The 22,195-nt window shown below is 39.0% G+C and overlaps 1 protein-coding gene across 1 annotated transcript; it reads left to right on the top strand.

The window, feature by feature from the left end:
* The first annotated feature begins 229 nt into the window (after positions 1-229).
* On the top strand, positions 230-18,290 carry CAVIN4 (caveolae associated protein 4). The gene is made up of 2 exons (XM_069730571.1): positions 230-755; positions 15,694-18,290. Exons 1-2 carry the CDS (start codon positions 351-353, stop codon positions 16,345-16,347), a joined length of 1,059 nt encoding a protein of 352 aa, XP_069586672.1. The 5' UTR covers positions 230-350; the 3' UTR covers positions 16,348-18,290.
* The last annotated feature ends 3,905 nt before the right edge of the window (positions 18,291-22,195 follow it).

Here is a 22,195-nt window from a genome sequence, read left to right as displayed (position 1 = left end):
AAGATAGTGTTTTTATACACCATGCTAACCAGTTCTAATACCTTATTCATTCACCCTCATTCAACAGATGGTCTGGATATTTCAGTTAACTAGTCCACAGTATTTTCTTTCATGGATTTATTACTCAGAGCATGCTTCCTAATTTTAGTGGTTTGCTATTTCATGAGGTATGTTCACCACAGTGCTTGAACGATGAGTAGTTATAAATGTCTTCCCAGCCTCCTGGGGTGGAGCTTTCCATTTCATGTTGAAGGTCTACTGAGGCAGCTGTCTCTCTGCTCCGATGCCAGAATTGCTTCTCAAGTCCCAAACAGTACCCTGAGGACTTCAGCTCCTGCAAACATCTCATCATGGATCATCGTGAAACGACTCCTGATAGCATTAACCTCAACCGTTTGTCAGTTGTATCTGAAGATGATGAAGACCACGATTCTGCCTTAACAATTGTTACTGTTCTTGACAAAGTAGCTACCATTGTGGAGACTGTGCAAGCCAGCCAGAAAAGAATTGAAGAACGTCACAGAGAAATGGAGAATGCCATCAAGACGATCCAGATTGACCTACTGAAGCTTGCACAGGCGCACAGCAATACCACCTACACTGTTAACAAATTACTTGAGAAGACCCGTAAAGTAAGCTCCAATGTGAAAGATGTAAGATCTCGGGTCGATAAACAGAGTGACCAGGTCCTAAAAGTAGAATCCAAGCAGGAGGAGATGCTGAGAAAGAACAAATTTAGAGTTGTCATTTTCCAGGTAATGAAACCAACTCAATTGTCAGGGGTTGAAGTTGAATGCTTTGTGAGGATTATATCTCATCTTGCAAAAAACTGTTCAGAGAATTCAGTTTTAAAGAGTATTTCTATTTTTTTTATATTATGATATTCCACATTTTTATTTATTAGCTTGCAATTCTTACATCTTTTCACACTTTTTTTGCAAGTCTAAAACATATTTTAGGCTACAATAAAGCCTATAAAAAATATAACTTTAAGCAACTTGTAACTTGGGACCAATGGCATGTGACTGTTTTGCAGTCAGTATATGGGGGAAAGGTTCTGATCATGTATTCTATATTTAGATGCACTCATTTTCATCACCAGGCTGAGAAGAATTAACTGCTGACCAGCTTGCCCTATTTGTTGCCGTGATGAATGGTAACATGAGACAGTTAAAGCCATATAAATATAAATATGCATATATATAGCACAGAGAGAAAAACGCAGTTATCTTTCCGCCATATTTGGTAGGAGCCTTACTAAGAAATAATATATTTTAGTCCATTTTTTGTGTGTTAAAAAAACACATACATTTGACTTAGTTTTTATGTAATATAAAAATTATGATGCAACTCTGATGTATGATGTGACAAGCTCAGCCTGTCTTTCGGGTGACCATATTTAGGCTTCCATTATTTCCAACCTATATGATTTGATGGTATCTCTGCTATACATCATCTGAACTTTAAAAAATATCTTCAATTTTTTTTTTAATTTTCTCATAAATTTTAGAGTAACATTTTAGCACAGATAAGAAAAAAACTGATATTCATATTAACATTAACTTTTGCAGATTGAGAATTAAATTGTGAAACATACAGTCAAGTTTAGCTAATCATAAAGTGACGGTCAAGTCGAACTCAAGAAGACTTACGTTAAGGCAGGTTGTGCAGAGCAATTTACAGTCAAAGAATAAAATTGATATATTCATAAGGAAGAAGTTAAAGGGTGTGTCCCATTATTATTATTATTATTATTATTTATTTATATAGCACCATTAATTCCATGGTGCTGTACATGAGAAAGGGGTTACATACAGAGTTATAGATATCATTTACAGTAAACAAATTTACAGTGACAGACTGGTACAGAGGGGAGAAGACCTTCTCCTTGCGGACTTACATTCTACATTCTATGTCCCATCATTACCATTCATGGCGGAGACATTGCTTCTAGGTACAAAAACAGTTGAACACAGCTTCACTATCCTGTTTGCATAACTTTTATAGAAATTAATGTGAATTAAGTAAACAGGATAGCACAGCGAACTACACTGTTTCTGCAACTCAAGATTTCCACTAAGGCTATGTGCACACGTATTCTGGTCCTCTACGGATTTTTCCGCAGCAGATTTCAGCAGATTTGATAAATCCGCAGTGGAAAACCGCAGATTTGCCGCAGTTTTACTGCGGTTTTACAACTGCGGATTTCTATTGGAGCAGTTGTAAAACCGCTACGGAATCTGCAGAAAGAAATTACATGCTGCGGAATGTAAACCGCGTGTTTTTTTCTGCAGCATGTGCACAGCGTTTTTTGTTTCCCATAGGTTTACATTGTACTGTAAACTCATGGGAAACTGCTGCGGATCCGCAGCTGCGAAAACGCTGCCGATCCACAGCAAAATCCTCATCGTGTGCACGTACCCTAACAGCATAGCTCGCTTTACTACACTGTCTCCGTAACTCACATTCATTTCTATAGAAGTTACGAAAACCGAGTCACGCAGCTGTATTTGGTTGTTACTTATAACCCACATCTTGGCTGGTTCCTTGCAGCAGTTATTCCCGTCTCGGACATGAAAGACAGAAATTGGAATAACACTTTAAGAAATTATCTAGATAATAAACTGTGAAGATGTGATAGGGCCCCCTCCCAGTTTTGGTAGTATTTATTATTCGCAAGGCCCTGTGCCTTTATAGGGTTGGGAAGATTTGGAGATAGATTAGCAAATCCATAAGACCATAAGAGTCAAATCTTCTATAAATTAGTATCTGGAGTTGGGGAGGCTACTGGTAAGATACTCATTCGGGCAGAAATTATCAAGCTGATCCCTGTGTGGCCTATTTATAATTAAAAAAAAAAAAAAAAAAAAGGTTCCTCGCATCATGTTCTCATACACTTTATGCAGTATTAGCCCTCTGTGTCTGTACTGCTACATACTTAGGCAGGTAACTGGTTCATGCAGCTTTACATGAACACCTGAGCCTTACACTATAGCTGGTCCGAATAACTAAAGCAATTGTTACCATCCACCTCTCGTGTCTCCCCTTTTCCCCATAGTTTGTAAGCTTGCGAGCAGGGCCCTCACTCCTCCTGGTATCTGTTTTGAACTGTATTTCTGTTATGCTGTAATGTCTATTGTCTGTACAAGTCCCCTCTATAATTTGTAAAGCGCTGCGGAATATGTTGGCGCTATATAAATAAAATTATTATTATTATTATTATAAGCTGACCTTTTCTAAGAATGTGCATTTGTCTGGCAGCTAGTAAAGGAACAGTGAAGAGTTTACATTGGGATGAGTTAAGGAAGGCAGCTTTTAAATGTATACAGGCCACTTTTGGGTTTTCGCATATTATAAGAGACCAAAGACCAAGCTCCAGAATCTGGTCAGATTGGGGCAGAACCACCATGTATGTATGTATGTAGAACATATTCTAATGAACATCCTCTAAAACATGAAGCCGGTTTATGTGGCACTGCATGTGCTGTGCAACTGGAGACTAGGTACCATTACATAGGGGCTTTATATGCTGTTGTCATGGCGGTAATATTCACAGTGCAATAGGAGACTGAAATCCATATGGATTGATGATTGGCATTATAAGTGGTTATTCCAAGGTCTTGATGACATTTATTGATATACGCTTGTAGAGAGACTTAGGGTGGGCTATAATTTATTTATAAAGGAGGGAAATTAGGCTTTTGCATTTGGACTAGAATAACTAGTCATCTCAAAAGCAGAGAGTGTATGGAGAATGTTTCTGTAGTAATACAAAAAGGAGATCCCATTTTTAAGCCTCAGGTCATTTTTAGTTTCTTGTATCTCCTCAAAAAAGCATCCATGTGTGGGATAGCGTGAGTAACTGACACATTTTGTGGAATTTGTTTGGCCACAGCCAACTTAAAGTTGGAATCTTAAGGGAATGATGTAGTCTGATACCGAAGGTAGGTATGGAGACGCAGTATGGATGAGTCGGAAAGGGGTGCATTTCTGGAATAGTCATGGCCACATAGACATATGTGAATAGTTGCATAACAAAGCTCGCTGGGAAATAGTGGCAGCTTTATATCATTTAGCCACACTAGGGAATCCTAGTCCATCATTCATTTTAGGAGTGTAGAGGACTTACAAAAGTCTAGTTTGATTTCTTTATAAACCACAACGATTTTGATAAGTTCTAGTGTGTGTAATAATATTAAGAAAGCAATACATTTAGTGCTGTTTCTGATTCTGGACTAACATGCACATAAAGTATACATACCGTAAATTGTTATGGTTCAATTGTTTCTTTTATACTTGTTACAGTTTAGCCTTTAACCAAATTAGGCCTCATTCAGACATTCATTTACATGTTCTACCCATGTGGAATATGTATAGAATACGTACTCATTATAGTCTGTGGGGCTGTTCGCATGTCTGTGGTTTTTTGAAGACTAAGGCCCTGATTCAACAAGACTATTGCTGCTGATATTAGTGTTTATAAGTGGACATGTTGGAGTCAGATGCTCTTAATAAAGCAGTTAATACAAGAGAAGATAGTATTCTGCTACAGATGGATCTGGATAAGTTGGAAACTTGGGCTGAAAGGTGGCAGATGAGGTTTAACAATGATAAATGTAAGGTTATACACATGGGAAGAGGGAATCAATATCACCATTACACACTGAACGGGAAACCACTGGGTAAATCTGACAGGGAGAAGGACTTGGGGATCCTAGTTAATGATAAACTTACCTGGAGCAGCCAGTGCCAGGCAGCAGCTGCCAAGGCAAACAGGATCATGGGGTGCATTAAAAGAGGTCTGGATACACATGATGAGAGCATTATACTGCCTCTGTACAAATCCCTAGTTAGACCGCACATGGAGTACTGTGTCCAGTTTTGGGCACCGGTGCTCAGGAAGGATATAATGGAACTAGAGAGAGTACAAAGGAGGGCAACAAAATTAATAAAGGGGATGGGAGAACTACAATACCCAGATAGATTAGCGAAATTAGGATTATTTAGTCTAGAAAAAAGACGACTGAGGGGCGATCTAATAACCATGTATAAGTATATAAGGGGACAATACAAATATCTCGCTGAGGATCTGTTTATACCAAGGAAGGTGACGGGCACAAGGGGGCATTCTTTGCGTCTGGAGGAGAGAAGGTTTTTCCACCAACATAGAAGAGGATTCTTTACTGTTAGGGCAGTGAGAATCTGGAATTGCTTGCCTGAGGAGGTGGTGATGGCGAACTCAGTCGAGGGGTTCAAGAGAGGCCTGGATGTCTTCCTGGAGCAGAACAATATTGTATCATACAATTATTAGGTTCTGTAGAAGGAAGTAGATCTGGGGATTTATTATGATGGAATATAGGCTGAACTGGATGGACAAATGTCTTTTTTCGGCCTTACTAACTATGTTACTATGTTACTATGTTAATATATTAGGACCATCTGATGAATGACATGCACCTTGCCACAAACCTTACTCCATTCAAAGCCTGTAATAAGATTTCTGGTATAAAAAGCACCACAGCTTGCTGTGAATTAGAGTGGCTATAGAAGTATACCCCTATCCTTCTTGAGCTCTGCCAATTTTGGAAAATCTGTGCGAAACTGGCCTGAGAATGCCAAAAGTCGCTAGTGACATTTGATCCCTTTGATGAACACGGCCTAAGTGTCTCTAAAAATTGAAACAAAATGGAAGATTTTTCCATTTTTGATTGAAGTCAAATTGGAAAGCCCTTGGATGTACATTTCTTTACCTTTTAATGGGTAGGACAAGCTTAGATTTTTTATTATTTTGTTTGCATTTGAGAAAAACTGATGAAACCTTGATTGAAGAAACGGACCTAACCCTGACCTAACACTGATAAAAAATCACTCAATTTTTTTCCATGTACAAGAAATGGACAAATGTCTGAATGATGCCCTCAGCTTAAATTACCTTCACCCTCACACCTAAAAAAAAATATTAATGCACATGGCCATGTATAGTATCTTACTGTATTTCCAGATACTTCCAATTTTGTATACGGGATTTTTCTGACAGATTCCATACAACTTTTAACAAAGAGAAAAATAATGTGGCATACTCCATCTAATGCTGGAGCTCTAGAAGCATTATTTCTAGCAGTGATCAACTCTGACATTTGACAGTACAGTAAATTGTACAGAACTGTCAAATATGCCGGAAAAAATAGCACAGCTTAATGCTCTATTTTGAGTAAAATAGTTGATACCATGACAGAAACCCAAAAGTCCTGATTAAAGTCAGTGTAGCTCATCAGCAATATTTGTTTTCCATCATGTGACAGAAGCCCAAAATTCTAAATTCCTTTATTTCGTTTACTTGCCAAATCGTTAGCTACCCCTATAATTATCAGCCACATTTCTCTTCATAATACTACAAATCCCAAAATCATATCAGTCTGGACAAAACACAAGTGTGTTAAGAAAGACCAGACGGATCAAATCCGCTCCATATAATACACATAAGAAAATAGGAGAAACCGGAGCATATGGATAAACAGCTCTTTATTAATACAAACATTAAAAATATCAGTAATATACAGGGTATATAAGTTCCAACAGATAACAGAGGTAGGGGGGGGAGAACCCACTCCTCAAGGCGCCCGACACTAAGCAGTTATTGCGTATAAAACTGAAAAGCACAAAGTGTGCTGTACCCAAGTAAAGTAGCAAGCTAATCAGCGGTAAATAGCACAGTGATCCGAACGGGTCACACTGAGCGCAATATAGAAAACATTGGTGGAAAGTAACAGATTAGCTTACCAGCTCAGGGGATGGCCGAGGAGGGGGATCCCGCCGGAAAAAAGACCCTTTTGGATAGTGTGATCTTCCATTGTCTGCATATAGGCAATACCCTTCATTGTAATTTTGCCTGTGACGTTAATAAAATTACCGTTACTTCTAAAAAGTTATCTCTATAGAACAAATTTTGCCCTTAGTAGCCTGAATGGAAATTGCACAATTTAATATATTATAAAATATATTTTTTATAAAAGTAATAAGATGAAAAATTTGAGGAAAAAAAATTATTATTTTTTTTTTTTATAAATGAAAAGCTTAATTGAAAGAATAGATAATCTTCTGATGGCACCCTCCCTTCTATACATTATATCATTCATTCACTCGGGTCACCAAGCTATATCATTTTGCAGCTATACTTCCTTGGACTTCATACTTGGCTCTTTCATAGTGGGAGAGCTATTTGGTCAGTTATGTCAAATTGTGTTACTGTTTCAAGTCTCCTGTAATAAATAACAGTAGATCGCAAAATACTGAAACTGGCAAATTGTTTAGAAGAAAGCTTCCACATTTTTCTAATAATTAACTATCTCTTCAACCTTGAAAGGGTAGAAAAATAATACACAACAGCTTTTATTTATTTTATGTGTATCCCAGGACCAAACAGCAGTATTGGAGCAATATTATTACAGAAAGAGCCAGATCAGAAGTTTGGTTTACTTTCGCAGTGGCTGTATGTATGATGTGGGTCATTTGGGGGCATACAACTTTAGAGTCATCTAAACAACTGAGTGGGTGATGACCAAGCCAGTTACACTAATGAGCTAAAGGATAACAATGTTTTGAAATTTTCAGGCTCCATATCTCACCATCCACAACTGCTTCGAACATGACACTAGCATCATCTTGGCTATCTCATACATGAATTTAATTAGCAACTATTTAGCATATAATTAGTTATGCAGATTTTTGTCATGTCACTGCATTGTTATGGTTTTGCACCTAAAAATCTAAATTTTATTACTTTTTAATTCTACCTTTGCCTGAATCCTTCTGGAAAAGCTCTCCATCAGATTCAAGCATGTCTCAACCGAAATCTGATCCCAGGTTCTACACGTTCCCAAAGTTGGTAAAAACTGGTTGACTCACTTGGGTATGCATAATGCTTTTTTTTCAACTCTACCCACAAGTGTCTGATTGGATTGAGGTCTGGGAACAGAGGGGGCCAATCCAGCACCTCTACTTCATTGTCATTGAACCATTTATTTGCCAGTCTCAATGTATGCTTCGGGTCATTGTCCTGCTAGAACACTATATTGTCCTTTCATACCCATACTACTCAAGTGTACAAAGTAACTTGTCTTGTACTCACATATAGCCCAGCATTGCTACCACCATCAATCCTAATCAAGTATCCAATGCCTTTGGCTGGGAAACAACCACATATCATCAGGCTTCCTCCACCGAACTTTGCGGTTCCTTCAATTTCATGATTGGTTAGCCCTTTTTTCCTTGTTTCTTCCAGACCCATTTGCATCCCTCAGAGCCTAGTCTTTTGATTTTCAAGTAATGTCTCCAAATCACCCATTTCAAATTTTCTACTTTTCTTTTTGTACTTCTCTGCAAACTCGAGCCAACAAATGGGTCACCATTCCAGTCTTGTGTAATGTGCATCACACTGTGCTTGCATGGACATGTGTAATCTATTACGAAACATACGAGCCACCTTCACTGCCATGTGTGTCACGCCAGAACTGATAGACCTTGTGATGAGCAGACTTGTTGACTTGGATATTTTGCCTGTACATCCACCTCTTGGCTTTTTAATTGGTGGATGGACTTCATTTTGTACCTTATTTTTCAGACTATAAGACGCACTGGATCATAAGACACACTTAGATTTTAGAGGTGTAAATTAGGAAAATAAAATTGAAGCAAAAAATGTCATCAATTCTGTACTTAATATCCCCTATCCTGGTATATATGGTCCCCTCATCTCCACCCTGATACACATGGCCCAATCATCCCTACCCTGGTATGCATGGCCCCATCCCCATCCTGGTATGCAAGGCCCCCATCTCATCCTAGTATGCATGGCTGCTCATCCATATCCTGGTATGCATGGCCCCCTCATCCCTATCCTGGTATGCATGGCCCCATCTCTATCCTAGTATTTAGGGCCCCATCCCTATTCTGGTTTGATTTCCCCCAACCCCTGGCCCTGGTATGCATGGCCCCATCCTGATAATTGGCCCCCACTCCCATCTCCATCCTGGTATGCATAGCCCCATCAGAAAACATTTAAAAAAAAAAACATTAAACTTACCTACTCGAAGCTCCCTCGCAGTGTCCTGCTCCAGTGCCAGCAACTGCTTTATGCTTGCAAGCAGCGCATGGCAGGGACATTATGTGTTGCTCTCAAGCAGAGCACAGCTGCCAGAATACTCACCGGGACTGTGCATGCAAAGAGTGAGTATTCACTGCTCTTCTGTAGCGCGCAGTGTAAGGAGCCGGCTTCCTGCTGCTGCTGGCGGTCACGTGTGCCGCTACTTAAGAGAAATGAATATTTCTAGGGCCCCCGCTCCCCAGGGGCCCCCAGCCAGTGTTGCACCGCTAATAGCGGCCCACCACACAGCCGTTATGGGTGCCGCATAGATGCTGATACAGTTGAAAGCAAAAATGGAGGAGAAAGCGTCAGATGATGTTCCCTCCCCCATCATCCCCCTCTGCCTCTGACACAGTGGCACTTCTTGGCACACCATGCAGTGTGCTGGGCAGACAGCAGTGCAGACTGGAGCAGCAGGGAGCAAGGAGGAGAGGTAAGTATTTTATTTTTATATATATTAATATATATATATTATCTTCTATGAGGGGGGCTACATTATACTCTTATGAGGGGGATGCATTATATTCTATGGGGGCTGCATTATACTCTATGAAGGGGATACATTATATTCTATGGAGGGCTGCATTATACCATATGAGGGGGGCTGCATTATAGCCTATGATGGGGTTTTGCTATATTCTATGGGGGGCTGCATTATACTCTATGAGGGGGCTACATTATATTCTATGAGGGCTACATTATACTAAATGAGGGGGCTACATTATATTCTGTGAGGGGCTGCATTATACTCTATGATGGGGCTACATTGCATTCTATGGGGGCTGCATTATACTATATGAGAGGGGCTGTATTATATTCTATGGGGGGCTGCATTATACCCTATGAGGGGGGCTGCATTATATTCTATGGGGACTGTATTATACCCTGTGAGAGGGCTTCATTATATTCTATGGGGGGTGCATTATACCCTATGAAGGGTCTGCAGTATATTCTATGGGGGCTGCATTGTACACCATGAAAGAGTGTATTATACTATATGGAGGACTATGGGGAGCGTATTATACTATATGGAGGACTGGGAGTGTATTATACTATATAGAGGACATTGGGGAGTGTATTATACTATATGGAGGACTACGAGGAGTGTATTATACTATATGGAGGACTGGAGTGTATTTTACTATATGAAGGACTATTGCAAGTATATTATACTATATGAAGGACTATGGGGCACATTATTTTATATGGAGGACTATGGGGTGTGCATTATACAATATGGAGAACTGTGTTGCACATTATGCTGTATGGATGACTGTGGGGTGCATTATACTATGTGGAGGACTATGGGGTGTATTATGCTAAACAAGTAAAATGCTGCCTATTCATCCAGTGATTGGATTGTTTATGCCGGAACAAAAATCAGTGTTCTTAGCAGCACATCGCCCAGTGAAAACTGCAGATATGCTGCTGATAGCATGATACTGTATGGGGACAGATTGATCCACTAGTGATTGTTCTGTCCTCATCATTGTTCCTCAGCCAGTGTAAAGAGGCTGGGAAACAAGCATCGAACGACTTCAATATTGTCGATCACGCTCGTTTAGCGGCCTGAACTCAGCACATGTAAATTAAACCAAAATGCTTCTGTGTGATGTGTAATATGTGAGCATTTAAACTTTTTCCCATAGCCCCACTTTTCCTAAAACTGGCACTGATCAAATGGCAGACACTGTAATGACTAATCTATAACACTGTGAGTAACAGATCATTTTAGCTGAGTTTTAAAGCCCCCCCATACACATTAGGTTGGTCAAACCCTCAGATATTGACAGGTTTAATATGGAAGCACCAGCTAACTAAGGGTCGGGAGAGATGTCAATCGAGTATATCCAATTTTGGACTTCCAATCACATTATCTTCAGGAAATAAGGCTCCAGCCAATGTGTCAGTAGGGGCTTTCACATAGAGCACACTCGAGTCCTTGTCTGATCGAGCGATCCTGTGTATGGGAGTGTCAGCTCTGGTGTCAGTAAGCTGAATGATCGGCCAAAGCATCGTTCGACTGACAGCTATCTAATATGTAAGGGGGATTTTACAGATACGATGACTTCAATTTCACTTCCAAGTCAACAGATTTCACCAATCCCTTGTTCTGTACTGCATTTGTAATTAAAGTATCTTAAAAAGTAAATTTTATAAAAAATAAAAATAGCAAAAAATTGTGGAAAAAATCTTTTTTTCCTTCAAATTTTTTGCAATCTGTCTTATATGCTGATCCATCTTTATTTAAACCAGTATATCCTTTCCTACAATTGTATTCCTTGCTTCTCTTACAGTCGTGAAATAACTTTCAGGTTACTTTGCTCTGGTGGGTGTTACAATATCAGCATGGTACCATTAGTCACAATACGCCTTATATTGCACTTTTTTCTAATTGCACTGCAACCTCTATACACTCCTCTATTTTAATATTCTTCATGAATTATTCAACTTTTTTTCACTAAACTTTACAAGAGCTATTTTTTATGTTTATGAGTCATCAGAGTAGTTACTATCTTTGCCACAGAATTACCATATTAACAATATTACACTATATATTGCACTGGCAGACACAGACGGAAAAGTGTCATGTGCAAGAACAGCACATTGGCCCTTTGCAATCCAATGGCTCATCATAATGCCAAATTCCAGCTGCTTTGGAAGTAGAAATGGGACTCCTTACCTCTTGGGTTAATTTGTGGCTCCACAGGTTGCAGCAATGGTATGTCCGCCTCTGATTTATTATGATGATACTGTAGGTCAGGGGTGGTCAATTAATTGATTATTATGGAGGGTCAAACCAATAGGCTAAAATTAATTCTGCTAAAAATGTATATTAACATGTTAATTATAACTAAAAGGGCCAGATGTGGCCTGCGGGCTGCACTTTGGCCAGGATTACTGTGGGTCATTGGCTTCTGCTGGGCTGCAGATGCAGCATTAAGTTTCACTGCCCACCTGTGATATTCAGTGAGTTTTAGAGCATGGATATATATAAATCTTTTGTAAGAGAAAGCATTCAGAGAGAACAAAAAGTAAGGAAAGATCTACACTGGAGGCCACTGGTAATGTGAGCTATTCATTTTGGTTTCTTTCAGAGGATGAGTGTAAATTTTACAATTTAGCTTTCAATATACCATTCATTTCTGTTTTGTTGCCTTGTGGATTTGTTATAAAGGTTCATTTGCATGGACTGATCAGCGATAAGATACGCCTGATTCAGTAAACTTTTACCAATCTGCGGTTGTTTGAATGGATTATCCAGGCAGACCAAAGCTGTGCTAGATCATTCAGTGCACATGCGCAGCACGAGTCCTGTTTTCACAGGATCATGCACTGCTGAGAACAATGATCTTTTATGCTTCACAAAACATCATTTCACCCAATGAACGAGCATATTGCTCATTATTAGAGTGTTCGACAGCCTATTTGCACACCAAAATAATCGTTAAGCAAGGGTTTTTAACAACGTTCATTCACGCTTCTATTGCACTGTAAATGCCCCTTTCGAAGAACTGCAGTCTGTCCAACAAGATTTATCCAAACATGTACATTAGATTACCTTCAGCCAAACACTTGTTCTTTCCTGACTTCCCAAAGCAGCCAGACCACTATGGCAGCAGTTTATCTCCCAAGGGAACAAAGGGCCGCGCATATTATAGTTCAATGTGCATTATCCTCCTTTAACCTGGTGTCTGCCATGAACGCACTGTGAGGGGTACCCACATATACACTCTGCTGAAAGGAGAAGCTTTTTAAACATTAGTATAATATTTATGACAACTTTATGTTCATGTTGCACAACTCAGGTTATCAGAAGACAACATTACTTATTTGTACTACTGCCCATGTATATTTTTCTTATATAAATTTCTGTTTTTATTTAGTTTCACACCTTCAAAAATTAGTTTTCTCGTTAATTCACGGCTTCTGCCGTCTTACGCTTCCTACCGCTGTTTCTCCTTAAAACCCCATATTTAACTTTCTACATCACTTACGTATTTATTTTAAACTAGAGCACTCAAAAAACCTCTTGTCTGCTTATTTCTTCCTATTCCTCAATCACATTCTCTCCTCTCACTTTGGTGTTTCAAATCAGAACTTCCTCCTTATCCCTTTCATTCTATACCACTATTTTCCTTATTTGTTTCACTCCCAACATTTTTATGTCTTCTTACCTACTACTTTATCAAAGTTTCTTTCTCATTGGAGACTTCAAATGCAATCTTGCATCCAAGCTGGAATTCTCAATTTGGTAGTTTGAACTCTTTCCTTGAACTCACACTCCCATTTTACACTTCTATTGGTTCAGCCTTCTTTCAGGTCAGCCACCTGTAGCGCTGTGCTCTCTCCTCACCAACTGACTCTCCTTTTGTCCTGTCCATGTCCTTTTGTTTCCTCCACCTCTTCACCAATCCATGCGTTATATTTTTCCCCTCTCTCCATTCAATTGCGAACATAGCTCTATGTACAGCTCTGGCAAAAATTAAGACACCGCCACATCAAAACCCTGTCATAGGCAGCCCAATCTCCAGACCTGAACCCCATTGAACACCTCTGGAATGTAATCAAGAGGATGATGGATAGTCACAAGCCATCAAACAAAGAAGAACTGCTTACATTTTTGCGCCAGAAACAGTGTGAAAGACTGGTGGAAAGCATGAAAGCTGTGATTAAAAATCATGGTTGTTCCACAAAATATTGATTTCTGAACTCTTGTTGTTTCTAAATTATTATGAACTTGTTTTCTTTGCATTATATGAGGTCTGAAATCACTGTTTGTTTTTATTTTGATAATTTCTCCTTTTCAGAAAAAAAATACAAAATTTATTGCTTGGATATTCGGAGACATGTTGTCAGAAGTTTACAGAATAAAAGAACAATTTACATTTTACTCAAAAATATACCTATAAAGAGAAAAATCAGACAAACTGAACATTTTGCAGAGATCTCTTAATTTTTGCCAGAGCTCAATTAGTCTTCCCTTTCTCTTTTATATTTTATATGTTATCCTATGTTCTAATTCCGCTTCCTTCACATATTATTTTAATTAATTCTTAATCATCTTTGAGGAATTTTCCATTGCTGGTATGTTTAATGGTTCATTTTATATAGTTAGACCCTCTTCCTCTTTTTCTATGTTTCCCGTCAACTCTTTGATTGATTATTTCTGGTACTCTTCTCACTTTTTTTCCTCCTTCCCGTCTTCCAGGACTCTTTTAGAATTTGAATCCCAACCCCTCAGTGCTTCGTTACCTAGTGTTTTTGGCCCCCATTTTGGTCTTTAAAGGGAACCTGTCACTGCCAAAATGGAAGTTGAGCTAAGCCCACCGGCATCAGGGGCTTATCTACAACATTCTGTAATGCTGTAGATAAGCCCCCGATGTAACCTGAAAGATGAGAAAAAGAGGTTAGATTATACTCACCCAGGGGCGGTCCCGCTGCGACAGGCGTCGCAGTCCGGTCCGGGGCCTCCCATCTTCTTACAATCACGTCCTCTTCTTGTCTTCACGCCGCAGCTCCGGTGCATGCATACTTTGTTTGCCCTGTTGAGGGCAGAGCAAAGTATTGCAGTGCGCAGGTGCTGGGAAAGGTCAGAGATGCCCAGCGCCTGCGCACTGCAGTACTTTACTCTGCCCTCAACATGGCAGACAAAGTACGCCTAGGCAGGAGCCGCAGCATAAAGAAAAGAAGAGGACGTCATCCTATGAAGATGGGAGGCCCGGGACCGAACCACGATGCCCATCGGATCGGACCGCATTCGGGACCGCCCCCCAGGTGAGTATAATATAACCTCCTTATCTCATCTTTCATTATACATCGGGGGCTTATCTACAGTATTACAGAATGCTGTAGATAAGCCCCTGATGCCGGTGGGCTTAGCTCAACTTCCATTTTGGGGGTGACAGGTTCCCTCTAACTATCTCAATGTACCAGTGTGTATAACCTGTTGTTTTTTTTACACTTGATAAACAAGTCAGTACGCCATTGATCGTGTAGTGGATAATAAAGAACCTTCTATGAATGTAGCAGCAAGAGACTTCTTTCCAGCAGCGCAGACAATTTTTAAATGTTTTTATCCTGTTTTGGTCATTTCCATCTGGTGGATTTTTCCCCAGTCACGGGTCAGCTGCATCTAGCTATCTAAACCTTTATAGCGGTTAGATCTTCACACAACCACCCAAGATGAGCAAACCTCTTGTTTTTACTGCCTCTTATATTATGGTTTTACCCTATTGAGCACTTCTCCCTTCACAGTCACTATTCGTATATGATTTTGTTTTTGCATGTATTGAATCATTTTTTCTGGTTACAGGTATAAAACCGATGTACAAATAAAGCATCTCATCAGATGTTTCTGTACATTTTTATTCTGTAATTTGAAAATTGCATGTTGGTTTAAAATTAATAAAACAAAACAAAATATACAACTGTTACATTTTTTTTTCCACAAGTATTTATTTTCTATGCTTCCCATGCCTTATTAATCTATTATGCTTAATTAACTTCCAGAACTGATTGTAAACTCTCACATTTTTATTTTACAACAGGAAGATATTGAGTGCCCTACAAAAGTGAGTGTTGCTAAAGAATCGTCACTGGATGGGCTTCTAAGGGATAAACTCTACCCACCAAATGACCTTTCCTCTGATGAAGAATACGAAATTCAAGAATCCAGATCCTCAAGGCTGAAAAAATCTGGAAAGCAACGAATTGATAATATCAAAAAAGCATTTTCTAAGGAGAGTATGCAAAAAACAAAACAGAATTTTGGAAAAAAAGTAAACCGGATCCGCACAAGAATAGTGACTCCAGAAAGGAGAGAAAGAATAAGGCAGTCTGGTGAGAGACTCAAACAGTCTGGAGAAAGGTTCAAGCAGACCATAGTGAAAGCAGCACCTAATAAAGAAACATTTAAAATTAAGAAGAAGGAAAAACAGCGCACCACTGCGGAAGGTCAAGAAGGTGAGAAGGAAGATGTTGAATCCATCTCAGAAGGTCCCTTAGTGGAGCCTATCTCAGAAGTCACCTACACTGAAGTGGTCACTGTTAAGAAGAAGAAGAAAAAGAATGATGATAAAGCTGAACTTTTGCCAGACCAGGAAGAAGAGAAAACTGCCCCAGTCTCAGAAAAACCTGTTCTTAAACTGGAAACAAAGCTAGATGCAGAAGAAACCCCACTTGTAAACATCAAGTTATCATAGATTGAGACTTGGGAGGAATACATGACATTGCATATGTAACATGCCATACTATGCCCGCATACGCCTTCAAGCACTTAAAGAACAGTGGAGTTGCAAAAATGTTCATCCTGCCCAAATATTGTAATACTATTCATTATACCAACATGGCTAAATCCGTACATCATAATAATTTTAACTGATAATGTTTTATCAAAGCGTGAAAAGATTTCTAAGCAATTTAAAAAATTTAAAGGGGCTGAATTAATTTAATATAAACATGAAAAGTTTATTTCTATGATGTGTTCTACAAAAAAATTATTTAGGCAAATAAATTATAAAATCACACAAGTTTGAATGTGATTAATGGCAATGAATAAATAACATGATATTGGCTATGGTGCTCTACATGTGGTTGGGATAGGATAGCTGAAAGGAACCAAACTCTTTTCTATTAGCATGGCGATGTCTTGGGTTGTTTGAGGGTTTTTTTAAAGAATGAAATGTTATTTTATTATATGTGTGAATTATATACATACAGATGTGTGGTTGTGTATGAATAAAATAGAGTGAGTACAGTATATTCTTCCTTTTAGAAAACACAAAACATGTCAATATCATGGACATAAGCTAATATGTAAAAGTCTGATTGAAGTCAGTTACCAAATGGATCAGAATGGTGTGAAATATGTTCAGTTTGTTAATTGTAAATTTCTTTGACTGTAGCTGTGGATAAATAGACATGTGGTCATATTAAAAAATACCACATTCTCTGACGGAAAGCCGAAAATGCACAAACCATTCATGTTAAGAAAAACACTAAGTGAATACAATCAACGACTAATCCTGAGTACAATTGCTTACAGCGCAGAGTAAAAGTTAAATGAATGTGAACAGTGTGTGCAATATGTAAACTGACATTCTTATAACAATGGCATACTTTTTTTATTGTAATATGATGCAATAGAAGGTGATAATCATGAGGAACAGGATACAGTAGGTGTCTACCGAATGTTTCCATATTTAGTAGGAACTAAAAGTATCAGGAAGTTCTCAATGGATACAAAATATTGAATAGTTTTAAGAGTAGAAATACATGGAGTCACACTGTTGGTGGAAAAAACGGCCATGTTTTTTTGTTTTGTACAACCCACTTAGGTCTGTACAGTACATACTTCATTGGAACTAAATGGGACTGCCTCCATATTCCACATAAAGCTGCTCATATTAACGATATATAATACCACCTGTTATATAGACAGCAGAATAAGACTAGATAACTAACAAATGAGGTTCTAACTACATTAATTGCTTTATGGATAGGTTGGTTTGTCCACTGTTTGGCTAACGGTTGGCGAAAATATAGTATCCACATAAAGGATGATCTTGGCAGCTATACGATATAGGATTAGTATACTACTTTATTATTGTTTGTCATATCATTGGTATATTCAGTCTGGCATAAAAGATTATAGCCTCGAATCGTCTGTTCAAGGTTTGAGAATTGTTTGTGTAGGGCAAAATGGCGCCAAAAGCTCTGTTACGACTTCAATACTGAATGGGAGAGCTTTTGTCGAATTAGCGGGAGCAGTCAACTAGAGCTCTAATCTTTCAGTGGTCCCATGTAAATGTCATTGGCTTTCCTAAATACCTTTTTCCTTGCACTAATTTGATATATCCAACAAATTATGTATTTCATATTTGGGCACATATCAAATCTCAAGTTAGATTTCCGTATTTGACTACCATTTACTACTGTTGATTTATAGATCTTTTGAATTAAGACATGAAAAATAATAATTGTTCTCAACTTGTAATATGATTTTTTAATAAGGCCAATGATAATTTGTCTTTTTACAGCATGCTACTGGAAAAGGCTTTATTTGAATTGCTGAACAATGATGTTATATGGCAGGATCTGATTATTTGTAACATATATTTAATAAATTTCCTTCTTTTGGAATGAATCATTTCTCAAAATTCACTGAAATGTTGCCTCTAAATCATACACTTACATATTTCATTCTACGAGACATACATTGTGTTAAATGTTAAACGCTATGAATGATTTCTTTCATCATTGTGCTAATAAATTAACCCAAAAGCCCTCAGTGCCTGGATGACAGTCATTAGATTCCACATATTTATTACTGACTGGAAAACAAGGGCTGCTACAATCTTGTTACACATCTCCCTGCGGAGTCCCAAAGAATCTGATATGTGTTTAGCATACAACTTTTTGCGAGCCCTGAACAATTTATTGTTGGGAGAAATATTGATGTGCCATGTCTGATTTCAGACTGTCGATCATACTGGGCCACAGGTATATAATCTGTCATCTCATGTTTTTTCAGATATTCAGTTGGATGTGCTTGGGCGGGGCCTGACCTTCTGCCCCACTAATTCTTTTGACTATTTTTTAGCATTAAAAGATCTGCATCTCTTCTCCCGGAAGCTCGTTCTGAGGAAACTTCATCAAAAAGAGAGATCGACACAAGAATCACTAACAGAGATTGAGAGGGAGGCATTACAGAATCTCCAGGACCTCCTTGATGAACAATTAACATCTCATCAAGGTAGGTTCCCTTCATCTCTCATGCCCAGATCAACAAGGTTTCCCCCCTTGTCGCTGTGTCCAGCTGTTAAGATCTTTACTAGACTAGTGTCATAAGATTTTAAAAAACTATCATCCAGACATCGATTTGATAACTTGACACATCGACAACGACAGGCTATTAAAGAACTACAATCCTATAAGGATGTAGTATACAAACCAGCTGACAAGGGGGGAATATCGTGATCTGGCCATGTGACAAGTATGAGAAGGAAGCGTTTCGTCAATGGACGAAAATACCTACACTAGATTATCGTATAATCCAGTATCCTCCTTCTCATCTCGGTTACAACAGATCCTCAATAGAGCCTACGAGGAAGGTATTATTGATAAGAAAATGCTGGAGGGGTTAACGGTCAGGACCCCCAAGACACCAACTTTCTATCTTTTACCCAAGGTCCACAAGGATGCCGCCGACCCTCCCAGACATCCAATAGTGTCTGAGATTGAGGGATTGACTGACCCAATATGCAAATTTATAGACCACTTTCTGAAACCACTGGTTGAAAATGTACCATCTTATGTACGCGACACGACGGATGTCCTTACGAGGGTCGATGGCGTCTAGGTGGACCAGGATGTTTTATTGGTCACTGCAGATATCCAGACCCTCTATACATGTATTGATCACAACTAGGGTTGAGCGAAACGGGTCGTTCATTTTCAAAAGTTTTGGCAAAGTCAGGTTTCATGAAACCCGATCCGACCCCTGTGCGGGGTCGGCCATGCGGTACGCGACTTTCGCGCCAAAGTCGCGTTTCAATGACGCGAAAAGCGCCATTTCTCAGCCAATGAAGGTAAACGCAGAGTGTGGGCAGCGTGATGACATAGGTCCTGGTCCCCACCATCTTAGAGAAGGGCATTGCAGTGATTGGCTTGCTGTCTGCGGCGTCACAGGGGCTATAAAGGGGCGTTCCCGCCGACCGCCATGTTACTGCTGCTGATCTGAGCTTAGGGAGAGGTTGCTGCCGCTTCGTCAGAAGCAGGGATAGCGTTAGGCAGGGTCCATTAACCACCAAACCGCTTGTGCTGTAGCGATTTGCACTGTCCAACACCACCTTCGGTGTGCAGGGACAGTGGAAGCTACATTTTTTTTTTCCTCAGCGCTGTAGCTCATTGGGCTGCCCTAGAAGGCTCCCTGATAGCTGCATTGCTGTGTGTACGCCGCTGTGCAAACCAACTGCTTTTTTCAAAGCACAAATCCTCTTGTTCCTTCCTTTCTGCACAGCTATCTTGTTTGTTTGCCCACACTTTTTATTTAATTTGTGCATCAGTCCACTCCTTATTGCTGCCTGAAATACCTGGCTGAGATTACTGCAGGGAGATAGTAATTGAAGGACAGTTCCTTTTTTTTTTTTTTTTTTGTGGGAGATTAAGATTGGCATTTCTGCTAGAGTGCCATCCCTGTCTGTGCCATCTCTCACTCAGTGGGCCATAGAAAGCCTATTTATTTTTTTGCTTGATTTGAGTTCTAAAATCTACCTGAAAAAATCACTACATCAATCAGTGGGAGAAAAATATTGGCCTCAGGTCTTGTGTGCCACTCCTGACTCCTGTGTGTGCCATCTCTCAGTCAGTGGGCCATAGAAAGCCTATTTATTTTTTTGCTTGATTTGGGTTCTAAAATCTACCTGAAAAAATCACTACATCAATCAGTGGGAGAAAAATATTGGCCTCAGGGCTTGTGTGCCACTCCTGACTCCTGTGTGCATCATCACTCACTCAGTGGGCCATAGAAAGCCTATTTTTTTTTTTGCTTTATTTGGGTTCTAAATTCTACCTGAAAAAATCAATAAATCAATCAGTGGGAGATTAATATTGGCCTTTGGGCTTGTGTGCTAGTCCTAAGCGTGCCATCTCTCTCACAAATAGTGGGCCATAGAAAGCCTATTTATTTTATTTTTTTTTTGTTTTATAAATTCTCCCTGAAAAAAAAAAGGGAGATTAATATTGGCCTTTGGGCATGTGTGCCAGTCCTAAGCGTGCCATCTCTCTCTCTCAGATAGTGGGCCATAGAAAGCCTATTTATTATTTTTTTATTGGGTTTATAATTTTTCCCTGAAAAAAAAAAAAAAAGTGGGAGATTAATATTGGCCTCTAGGCTTGTGTGCCAGTCCTGAGCGTGCCATCTCTCTCACAAATAGTGGGCCATAGAAAGCCTATTTATTTTTTTTTTTTGGTTTTATAAATTCTCCCTGAAAAAAAAAGGGAGATTAATATTGGCCTTTGGGCTTGTGTGCCAGTCCTAAGCGTGCCATCTCTCTCTCTCTCAGATAGTGGGCCATAGAAAGCCTATTTATAATTTTTTTTATTGGGTTTATAAATTTTCCCTGAAAAAAAAAAAAAAAAGTGGGAGATTAATATTGGCCTCTGGGCTTGTGTGCCACTCCTGACTCCTGTGTGTGCCATCTCTCAGTCAGTGGGCCATAGAAAGCCTATTTTTTGTTTTATTTGTTTTCTAAATTCTCCCTGAAAAAATCATATTATTTTATTTGGTTTCTAAATTCTTCCTGAAAAAACCATTTTTTTTTATTATTTTTTTTTTCTAAAGTCTCATTGAAAAAAAAAAAAATCAAATCAGTGGGAGATTAATATTGCCCTTTCTGCTTGTGTGCCAGTCTTGACTCCTGGGTGTGCCATCTCTCTCTCTCTCTCCAATTGTGGGCCATAGAAAGCCTATTATTTTTTTAGCTTGATTTGGGTTCCAAAATCTACCTGAAAAAATCACTACATCAATCATTGGGAGAACAATATTGGCCTCTGGGCTTGTGTGCCACTCCTGACTCCTGTGTGCGTCATCTCTCACTCAGTGGGCCATAGAAAGCCTATTTTTTGTTTTATTTGTTTTCTAAATTCTCCCTGAAAAAATCATTTTATTTTATTTGGTTTCTAAATTCTTCCTGACAAAATCATTTTATTCTATTATTTTTTTTTTCTAAAGTCTCCCTGAAAAAAAAAAAAAAATCAGTGGGAGATTAATATTGCCCTTTCTGCTTGTGTGCCAGTCTTGACTCCTGGGTGTGCCATCTCTCTCTCTCTCTCTCCAATTGTGGGCCATAGAAAGCCTATTATTTTTTTTGCTTGATTTGGGTTCCAAAATCTACCTGAAAAAATCACTACATCAATCATTGGGAGAAAAATATTGGCCTCTGGGCTTGTGTGCCACTCCTGACTCCTGTGTGTGGCATCTCTCACTCAGTGGGGCATAGAAAGCCTTTTTTTTTTTTTTTGGTTTCTGAATTGTCATTGGAAAAATCA

This window comes from Ranitomeya imitator, chromosome 6 (assembly GCF_032444005.1).
Source record: "Ranitomeya imitator isolate aRanImi1 chromosome 6, aRanImi1.pri, whole genome shotgun sequence".
NCBI lineage: Eukaryota > Metazoa > Chordata > Amphibia > Anura > Dendrobatidae > Ranitomeya > Ranitomeya imitator.
This window is presented reverse-complemented; position numbering and strand designations above follow the sequence as displayed.

What these genes read in the sequence shown, in the direction of transcription:
- CAVIN4 (XM_069730571.1), top strand. Translation starts at nt 351, where the DNA reads ATGGATCATCGTGAAACGACTCCTGATAGCATTAACCTCAACCGTTTG. An exon ending in TTAGAGTTGTCATTTTCCAG is followed by an intron (nt 756 to 15,693) that starts GTAATGAAACCA and finishes ATTTTACAACAG; the next exon opens with GAAGATATTGAGTGCCCTAC.